We start from the raw sequence: 11,105 nt of genomic DNA on the forward strand, positions 1-11,105 counted from the left end.
AAATGTGTTACCGTAAAGTGTAACCATTTTAAGAGTCCAATAGATAACGCAATGAAAGTGTTTTGACCAGACTGTCATACAAAGAAATTATGAACAAATGCAAAAATCTGAGAGAAACCAGCAAAATATTAATAACAGAGTTTTTTTTTTTGTCTTTCTATGCATTTTTTTGCATAGTAAAAGAAAAATATATTGCTGTAAGTTCGCATTTTTTGGCCAAAAAAAAAATATTGTCTGATAAACACATTAACCAAGTTAATGTTTAGTTTTTTCCATATTTGAATTATTTATAAAATATTTCCCTCATATTTTGATAATTAAGCTCTTAAAAAACAATCCCCTCCAGAAGTCACCTTTGCCCTTTACATTGAGGTACAAGTGAGGATTTTACTTAGTATTTTAAATGCACATGTATTAAAGTAAAATAGTGCCACGCTGTATCTTTTCAAATTCACTTTTGATGCCCGCAGCTCCTTTACGTTGTCAGATCCAGCTATTCCAGTGACGGGGCTGTCATTATGAGACGGTATGATCTTTTTCCTCTTTTTGGAGCGCTGTAATAAGCTGTCGCTCTCTCAGGATTGAGCCTCTATAGAAATGAGTCTGAAAGCAATCTGGACATGTCACATCAGACGGAGCCAATATTGATTCCTCACGGACTCGCACACACATCCACAGGACAAGGGCAATTTATTCACTATTTTAGAAGCACACAGAAATTCACATCTTTCTAAATAGCTGACCCACTTTTCTGCAGCTCTCTCGCATTTCTCTTTTCCGGCCTCGTTCGTACATATTTTCATTTTATGTCACTGTGTTTTCTGTTTTCTCCCAGCCCAAACTCTCAGGAGTCAATCTGGATTCATATTCATGAAGTCACTGGAAGTGTTTCAACTTTCTGTTTCAATGCATATAGTTGTGCAGCTGAAAAGATTATACCTTAATATATTTTTCAGCCTTTGGATGATATTGGATGTATATTTTTATTTATGCACACAAAAGGCCAGATTTACCAACAGCTCACTGCAGCGCAAACCCACTTTTGACGTCAGGATTTACTAAAGACACGTATATTCTTTCTTTAGAGAGAATGTCAGACAGATAGAATGAATTAACATATCGCTAACATGTTTTAGCATGTTGTTTACATAATTTAACACATTGATAGTGTGTTTTGCTAACATGGTTTAGCACATTGCTATCATGAATAAGCATGTTACAACATGTTGTTTGCATGAATTAGCACATTTCTAGCATTTTTTTAACACAATGTTAACATTAATTAGCATGTTGCTAGCATTAATTAACACAATGCTACAAGAATTAGCATGTTTTGCACATTGCTAGCATGAATGAACATATTTTAACACATTGTTAGCATGTATTAGCAAATATCTAGCATGTTTTAACACATTGCTAGCATGAATTAACATGTTTTAACACATTGCTAGCACTGAAATAGCCAATTGCTAGCATGTTTTAACATTTTGCTAATATGTTTTAACATTTGGTTAACATGATTTAACATATTGCAAACATGTTTCTAACATGAATTAGCACATTGATAGCATGTTTTAACACAATTCTAACATTAATTAACATGTTGCTACCATTAATTAACACAAAGTGCTAACATAAATTAGCATGTTTTAACACATTACTAGCATGTATTACCAATTTGCTAGCATGTCTTAGCACTTTGCTAACATTAATTAGCATTAACACATTTTGACATTTGGTTAGCATGATTTAGCATGTCTTAACTCTGTGCTAACATTAATTAGCATGTTGCTAGCATGTTTCAGCATGTTGCTAACATGTTTTAACACATTGTTAGCATGATTTAACACATTGACACGTTTTGACATTTGGTTAGCATGATTTAGCATGACATTGCTAGCATATTTCTAACATGAATTAGCACATTGCTAGCTTGTCCTAAGCTAGTTGCTAGGTTTTGCTAGCGATTGATAGAGACAGACAGACAGATAGATAGATAGATAGATAGATAGATAGATAGATATAGTATAGACAGTAGATAGATAGATAGACAGATCAAAATCAATGTGAGTAGGCTATATTATGAATATTAACTTTATCACTACATAATCATGGTATAGATCTATAAGGTGGACTTAAAGTGTTTGTGATGGTCTCTCGCTCTCTCTCTCTCCTCTCAGAACGACACGTGGGGTCAGCAGTATTCCTATGCTCTCTTCAAGGCCATGAGCCACATGCTGTGTATCGGATATGGCATGTACCCGCCCGTCGGCATGACAGACGTGTGGCTGACCATCCTCAGCATGATCGTGGGCGCTACGTGCTACGCCATGTTTGTTGGCCACGCCACGGCGCTGATCCAGTCGCTGGACTCCTCGCGCAGGCAATATCAGGAGAAGGTGAGTGACGACCAGCTGGTTAACATAATGAAGAAATCACTAAAACAGCGGGGGAAGCTTCCTGTGAAGGTGGTGCATTATGGGATTGGCATCTGTCGTCATGGTGAGCGGACGGCGGGGACTGTCGCGCGTGAGAATGATGTGTGAATTATGAGTGAAGTGTGCAATTTCTACATCTGTTGTGGTGGCAAAACAATGGCAAAAATAACCTTAATTTAATCATTTTAATGGTATTTGCCTATGTCACTGTCAAAAGCACAATGCAAGGGTGGTTTCCAGGTCGTTGATAGGTGGTAGCCAGGGTTTCCAGGGTGTTGCTAGGTGGTTGCTATGTAGTGACACCAAAGTACATTTCTGAAGATAACGCTAGAATGTTGTAGGTGGTTTCTGGGGAGTTGCTAAGTGGTTGCTAGGGTGTTCTGGGTGGTAGCCAGGGTGCTGTGGGTGAATGGTATGTAGTGACACCAAAGTAAATTGTTGAAGATAACTCTAAAATGTTGTAGGTGTTTTCCAGGGAGATGCTAGGTGGTTGCTAGGGTGTTGCTAGTTGGTTGTTATGCTGTAGAGCAAAAAGTGATTTGTAAAAATGTTAATGTGGTTTTCCCATGCAAAAGTCATGACCATGATGCTGGAGTGTTCTGGGTATTTTCCAGGGAATCGCTAGGGTGATCTTGTTTGTTTCCAGGGACCTGCTAGGTGGTTGCTATGCAGTGACAACCAAAGTAAATTTTTGAAGATAGCGTGAGAATGTTGTAGGTGGTTTCCAGGGAGTAGCTAGGTTGTTGCTAGGGTGATTTTGTTGGTTTCCAGAGAGCTGCTAGGTGGTTGCTATGTAGTTACAACTATAGTTCATTTTTGAAGATAGCGCTAGAATGTTGTTGGTGGTTTCCAGGGAGTAGCTAGGTTGTTGCTAGGGTCTTCTGAGTGGTTTCCAGGGCCTTGCTAGTTGGTTGTTATGCAGTGGAACAAAGAGATTTGTAAAGAAAAATAACTAGATTAAAAAAAATGTTAAAGGTGTTTTCCCATGCAAAAGTTACAAACACAATGCTAGAGTGTTTTGGGTGTTTTTTAGGGAGTTGCTAGGGTGATCTTGTTGGTTTCCAGGGAGTTGATAGTTTAGTTTATTTGTCATTGCATATCTCTACACAACGAAATTAAGATGACATCAATCACTCAGTTAGCAGCCTAGGGGATAAAAGTAACACCGTCAACAACAGTTCATAGATAAATATATATAAAAAAAAATATATATATATATATATATATATATTTAAAATGGATTAATAAAACTAAAACAATTATAACTATAACTAGTTGCTAGGTGGTTGCAATGTAATGACAACCACAGTTAATTTTTTAATAAAAAGGTAGGTTGTTGTAGTCAGTGTCCAGAAAGTTGCTAGTTGTTTGCTAGGGCATTCTGGGTGGTTTCCAGGGCCTTTAAAGTTTTTTGCTAATATGAAGTAGATCAAAAATGTAAAATACCTTAAAAATACCTAGATTTTAAATATGTTAATAGTGTTTGCTCATGCAAATGTTGAAAAACCACTATACTAGGGTGTTCTGGGAGGTTTCCAGGGAGTTGCAATTGTGTTTTGGGTATTGCTTAGGTGGTTGCAATGTAGTGACACCAAAGTTAATCCTTAAAGATAACTCTAGGGCGTTGTAGGTGGTTTCCAGGGAGTTGCTTAGGTGGATGTTATGTAGTGACACCAAAGTTAATCCTTAAAGATAACACTAGGGCGTTGTAGGTGGTTTCCAGGGAGTAGCTAGGTTGTTGCTAAGGTGTTCTGGGTGGTTTCCAGGGCCTTGCTAGATGGTTACTATGCAGTGGAACAGAAAGTGAATCTTAAAAAAAAAAACTAGATAATAAAAATGTAATGGTGTTTGCTCATGCAAATGTCACAACCATGATATGAAGGTGTTGTGGATAGTTTCCAGGGGGTTGCTATGGTGTTTTGGTTGGTTTCCAGGGAGTTGCTACAGTGTTTCGGGTGGTTTCTAGGGGGTTGCTTAGGTAGTTTCTATGTAGTGACACCAAAGTTATTCTTTGAAGAGAACGCTAGGGTGTTGTTGGTGGTTTCCAGGGAGTAGCTAGGTTGTTGCTAGGGTGTTCTAGGTGGTTTCCAGGGAGTAGCTAGGTTGTTGCTAGGGTGTCTGGGTGGTTTCCAGGGCATTGCTAGGTGGTTACAATGCAGTGTAAAAAGAAAGTGAATTATAGTGAAAAATATCACCACCATGATATGAGGGTTTTGTGGATAGTCTCCAGGGGGTTACTAGGTGGTTGCTATGAAAATTTTATGAAAATTTTCATAAAAAAGTGAATTATGAAAATAACTAGATTTAAAAAATGTTAATTTGTTTGCCCAGGAAAAGTCACAACCGTGTTATGGGTTGCTTCTATGTTGTTGTCGTGTGGTTTTCAGGTGAACCAACACATCAGACACAGTAGCTCTTATTATCAGAACAGAATATATAGTGAAATCTACATAATCGACCAGCCAAACCAGTTGAAACTGTGAGGGTAAAACAGGATATTCATGAAGGTTAGAAGCAAGAAAATCTGTGAAGGAAGAAAGTCAATTATGTGGAATATGAGTGTGTGGAGAAAAACAGTCCAGCTGGACGACAGCGTGACACTTCTAAACTCATCTTAGCTTGCTAACGTGATTACCACAGTTCCTGCCGGCTACTTTAATTCACAATAATGGACTTATAACGGACCATAAACAACCAACTCGAGAGCACAGATATTAATATTCGCTTGCAGAGAGCTTTAGCTCTGATGATTGAAATTAAATTCAGAATGGCTTTTTGAAACGAACCCAAAAGGATGTGCGTCATCCTGCAGCTTTGTGCTCCAGACATCAGAATCTAGTTGTTTTAGTAGTTGCACGTCTATAGTGTCCCTTACAGTGTTGGGGGTAACTCATTACAAGTAACTTGAGTTACGTAATCAGATTACTTTTTCAAGTAACTAGTAAAGTAACGCATTACTTTTAAAATGTAAAAAAAAAAAAAAATCTGAGTCACTTTTACCAATAAGTAACGCTACTTAATTTTTTTCCTATTTATTGACTGACAGCTCTCCTGTCCTCATGTTGAGACAAATCTAAGTGCACAAAAAACAGATTCAGGATCCCTTAAAATGAATAAAATCAGTGAAATGCAAAATCAGAATACTATGCAAACCTCCAATAATTAAATGTGTCAAATAAAACAAATATTTTATGTATTTAATCTCACTTTATTGACCAATGTGCTTGCTGCTGACCTTCGATGATTCAATTAAACCATAAGCAAAAATGACTTCTTTTTTTTTACGTTTGCTCTTTTCAAAGATGACACCTGGAAGATTTGTTTTTTAAAGTGAATGTAAAAAAAGTTACAGAATTTTACATTTATTGTTATGAAAAATGTGCAAAAATACTATTTAAAATTTTTATATGAAATATATATTTTCAAAAACATGTTTTACTCTAAAACTGAGAAAATAAATCTAAACAAGTTGTGTTCAAAATTTGAGTCTGATATCTCAAAAAAAATGCTTTCAGTAAGATTTTATTTGGCTGCAGTACCAAAAGTTTTCACTAGATGGAATTCGTCTCCCATTCATTTTCAATGTGCTCATTTTTGACAAGTGTGACCGTTTATTTCAGGACCATTTAACCTTTTGTGGTCATGTGAATCATGTCCATGATTTCTGTGTTCACACAGCAACTGCCAAAACCTTTACCAACTTTTCGTACCATTCCGATGAAGAAAAAAACAAAACAAAAAAACAAATGTAAATATTTTCGGTCAGCAATGACCGAAGAGCACCAGAGGGGGAGTAACGCAATATGGTAATGCATTACTTTTCAAAGTAGCTTCCCCTAACACTGGTCCCGTATCAGTTGTTGACCTCAGCTCACTCGTGGTACAGTGTGCCAGGCGGGTCCCTTCCCTGATGCCCACCTCACCGTGGGCACAGCAACACGTGGTGCTCCATCTGTTGAGAGACCCAGGGACGGAAACACTGAGAAGCACAGAGATGGAGGAGATATAAAAAAGGGGAAAGAGAAGATCAAAGGGAACATGCAGGGGTCTTAGAGTCTGAGTTGTCCTTGTAAAGGTTTTAGGGTGGTTGCTAGGGCGTTTCTAGGTGGTGGGAAAGATCTAAGTGTAGATGCTATGTAGGGCCAAAAATAAAAGTTCAGAAAATTATCGGCAGATACACACACAAATGCAAGCCGGCAAAATAGGTTCAACTTTAAGAAATTGTGACAGAAGTATATTACTATTGTACAGTAGAATTTACTTCTCAAAGTAATAACAACAACAATTATAATACAGTTTATTTAAACATTATTTTTAGTTTTTCATCCACGTTTTAATTTAGAATGTAAACCTCTGTTGTTCAGTTCATGCATTTTATACATTTGATTACCACCGTTTTTTATAATAAAATTGTTTTAAAACATAAAACTGACTAAAGAATTTCTGACTATAATTTCTAAATATTATTACAATTTGAATAAATTAAATCATAAAGCACAGAATCCAAAATTAAAAACGAACAACTCAGAATTTCCCGACTTAGGACACTAATATTGATGAACATTTTTGTATCGTTAAATTGTTGAGGTTTAATTAATTACACCATTAAACTGGAATCTGATCACTGAGCCCTAAATGTGTGCAACAGTAATAGTAAAAGACGGACGAAAAGCACAAATACACATGAAGAGTGAGCTGGGATGCCCTTCGAGAGAGGATGATGGGAAATCATGAGTGTGAGAATTACATCAACCTCTTGACTTTTTCAGGAAATTGTTTTTGTCTCATAAGGGTAAAGACACGGAGAGTCGAGTGAATGAGAACGGAGTGAGATTATGTGACGGCCGTTCTGACCTCAGCGAGTGTGAATGAAACTCGCTGTCCTTTAAACTTCTGAAGGGAAATTTCTATTTGGCTCTGTCAGGATTATGTGAGAATGCAGATGAGAAATACTTTAAAGGGGTGGTATAATGCCCTTTTCACAAGATGTAAAATAAGTCTCTGATGTCCCCAGTGTGTGTGTGTGAAGTTTCAGCTCAAAATACCCCACAGATATTTGTATATAGCATGTTAAAATTGTCGCTTTTTGAGGGTGAGCAAAAACGCACGTTTTGTGTCTGGCCCTTTAAATGCAAATGAGCTGCTGCTCCCAGCACAGAGGGCGGAGCTTCAAGAGCTTGTGTGTGTGTGTGTGTGTGTGTGTGTGTGTGTGTGTGTGTGTGTGTGTGTGTGTGTGTGTGTGTGTGTGTGTGTGTGTGTGTGTGTGTGTGTGTTTTCCTTTAAATACAAATGAGCTGCTGCTCCCGGCACAGTGGGCGGAGCTTCAAGAGCTTGTGATCTTTTACTTCACACAGACATGCACTGAAAACTTCAAAATCTTTTAGCCTTTTATGTTTAAACCGGATTCAGACAAAGATGGAGAGACTCAAGAAGAAGTGACAACATGTAGAAGCAACAGGACATTTCTGAATGGTTAGTTGATGAATTTATGAAGCTGATGTGTAGTTATCTTCTAGTCATTGATTAGCATATTCTGTCTTGATAATCTATAAATCGTGTTTAGGGGGCGGGTTTATGTAAATTCTAGGGTTGGTGATGTCACTAACCCGGGAGGAATGTGGTGTAGTCTCTACCAGCCGTTTGTTGTAGTCCTTAAAAAACGATTTCTTTAAAAGCAAATCTCTCCCTTTGCTTTGAACTTTGAGCGTTGTAACTTTGCAGATGTTGTTTATGATCAAACAGCAACATTACACACTAACTAAAGTTAGAAAAGTCAAATCATAATCAACCACCCCTTTAATAATGAGGATGTGACAGGTGATTTTGAGTCCGAACACTTTGCTCCTCATTAAGTCTGAGACGTTGAACAGATCTCGTTTGTGATTTCGTATCAGTGTGTTTCCACTCTGACTGGAATAAGAAAGCAGACGAGATGCATTTCCAACATCTCCAGGCGCTGTGTGAATAACGGCATTATGTTTTTCTGCTGACTGTGATCTAAACACGGACACAAATACTGTTCTGTGCTGCATGGCATACAGATCATTTCTTTAAAATCTCTCTCCTTCAATCCTGTCCTTATATTAGATATTCATGCGGTGGGAACGGAGCATTTGGCTTATGACTGGTTCAGGTTGTGTGATACTTCACTGTGAATCTTTAATGCCTAAAGCTTATGTATTCACTGTAGGAGCGGCACGGCACGGCTTATTCAAACCGTTTGGGGAGATTGTGAGATTTCTTGATTTGAAGATGACGTAAAATCACAGAAGTCCTACTAGTTTAATGGCCTATCCAATATGTTTTTTTTGTTTGTTTTGCATTTTATTTGAGGACATTATGAGAAAACATTTGCTGTGGTGGTATTAAGGTTTGAGGGGGAAGCACGATTAAAGATTCAATGGAAATTGATTATTTGTCGTTAATGATTTGCTCAATATCTGTGACAGGCCGATTAATCAATTTCAGTGCAAATGTACATACACTTGGGGTCAAAAGTTTTGAACAATTAAGATTTTTGGTATTTTTAATGCTCACCAAGGCTGCATTTATTTGATCAAACAAAAATTGCTGTTTTCTAAGTGAATATAGTAAAATGTAATTTATTCCTGTGAATTTCCAGCATCATTACTCCAGTCTTCAGTGTCACGTCACATAAATTAATTACATTTTTAGTAGTGCTGTCAAATGGATTAATTGCGATTCATTGAATCTAACATGAAACTTGTGAAGTCATAAAAAAAAACTGATTACTCGATTAATCGTCAAAATAATCGTCCGATTACTCGATTACCAGAATATTCCATGATAAATAGACCGATATATATATATATATTTGAAATGTATATATATTATTATTATTATCTTGGATATTATTTATTATTTATCTATTTATTTATCTTGGAATATTTTGGTAATCGAGTAATCGAGTAATCGGAAGATTATTTTGACGATTAATCGAGTAATCAGACTTCACAAGAGCACTATGCTATAATATGTTTATTTAATGGTTTTAATATATTGTCCAGCCTTTAAAAACGGTCTAATAATGCGGTTCATGGATTCTCGTCCATGAAATGCACCATTTCTAGTATTTTACCGATTCATCAACACGAGTATTTCTTTAAATCGAGTACTCGAATTTAATCGAGGAATCGTGACAGCCCTAACATTTACAAAGTTTTATGTTAGATGCGATTCATCATGATAAATTGATTTGAAAGCACTAATTTTTAAATATAATTACAATAGAAAACTGTTATTTTAAAATTGTAATAATATTACACTGTTTTTAGTGTATTTTATCAAATAAATGCAGCATTGGTGAGTATAAGAGATCTATCCTCAAACTTTTGAACGTCAGTGTAGTTAGTTAAACTGGTTAGTGAATATAAGGCTGGTTAGTTAACTTTTTTAATGCCATCTCTTCCTCATGCAGGGCTGAAATAACAAACGCAAAAGTGGTGCAACTGTTCAGATAATTAGTGATTGTTCCCATTAAATTCGTCATCTGGTTTAGAAGAATTTGACAATCTCATTCATCCTAATAATGAGTCAGCGCTCGCTCTGTCCTGGTACGTCTCGTCTCGTGTGTGCTGGCCTGCTTTCTGAGATTCAGAATTGCCAAGTGGGTTAACCAGCCATTTGGTCTCCCGGTTTCGGGACAGACGGGTCAAACGGCTGTCGGGTTAATGCGCCGGCCGTCCCACGGAAACCTGATCCCATGGCAATGCAACTCGCCATTCATCGTGTGCCAGACGCCTCGAGCCAGGCGTCCCGTAGAGGAGACGTTAACGCCGTAAACACAGATTAATCTGGAGGAGAGTGTGTCCGTTCTGTTCTATGTCTGATTTAATCACAGTTTAAAAAACAGATTATTTTCATCCCACTAAGAGAAACAATGTGAAGACCGTTCACATTAGACCGTTAAGTCACTCACTGGTTTGATTTACTGGCACATAGACAGAGATCATCTGACTGTACATGAATCATTACATATATCAGAAATCACTGGTCACAGATCAGGCATTAGAATTAACAGTTGTGGCATTCCTGTCGAGTCATGTGACCCTGGACCACTAAACCAGTCACGGGTCTCACGGGTATATTTGTTATACATTGTGTGGGTCAAAATTATAGATTTTTCTTTTATGCCAAAAATCATTAGGATATTGAGTAAAGATTATGTTCCATGAAGATGTTTAGTAATTTTCCTACCGTAAATATATAAAAAAATATATGAATGCAGCAAAATCGCCAACATAAATGAACAACTTTCTCAGATTTTCTCAATGTTTTGATTTTTTTGCTCCCTCAGATTCCAGATTTTCGATAGTTGTATCTCGGCCAAATATTGTCCTATCCTAACAATCCATACATCAATGGAAAGCTTATTTAATCAGCGTTATATGATGTATACATCTCAATTTCAAAAAATTGACCCATGTGACTGGTTTTGTGCTCCAGGGTCACACATAGCCTGTGCCAGAATTGCGACTGTTTTACCACAGAATCCACAGTGGAATGAACCGCATACAAATAAATAATGCTCAACTGAGACATTCACATTGTTGAATAATATAAATAAAATAACCCACATTCCAGGACGAGTCGTTCGCTGAGCTTGGAAACAATAAAGGTTGTTTTTGAAATAACAAAGAAGTTTTC

The 11,105-nt window shown here is 37.0% G+C and overlaps 1 protein-coding gene across 1 annotated transcript in view; it reads left to right on the forward strand.

Moving 5' to 3' along the window:
- The window catches only part of hcn4 (hyperpolarization activated cyclic nucleotide-gated potassium channel 4), a gene marked incomplete at its 5' end in the record, with an annotated part of 105,077 nt that overhangs the window by 50,848 nt on the left and 43,124 nt on the right, over nucleotides 1-11,105 (forward strand). Inside the window, one exon of the mRNA XM_082182325.1 lies at nucleotides 2,181-2,399. Within this exon, the coding sequence (XP_082038451.1) occupies nucleotides 2,181-2,399 (219 nt within the window). The remainder of the gene's footprint in view (nucleotides 1-2,180; nucleotides 2,400-11,105) is intronic.

The sequence above is a fragment of the Leuciscus leuciscus genome, assembly GCF_965113295.1.
Source record: "Leuciscus leuciscus genome assembly, chromosome: 10".
NCBI lineage: Eukaryota > Metazoa > Chordata > Actinopteri > Cypriniformes > Leuciscidae > Leuciscus > Leuciscus leuciscus.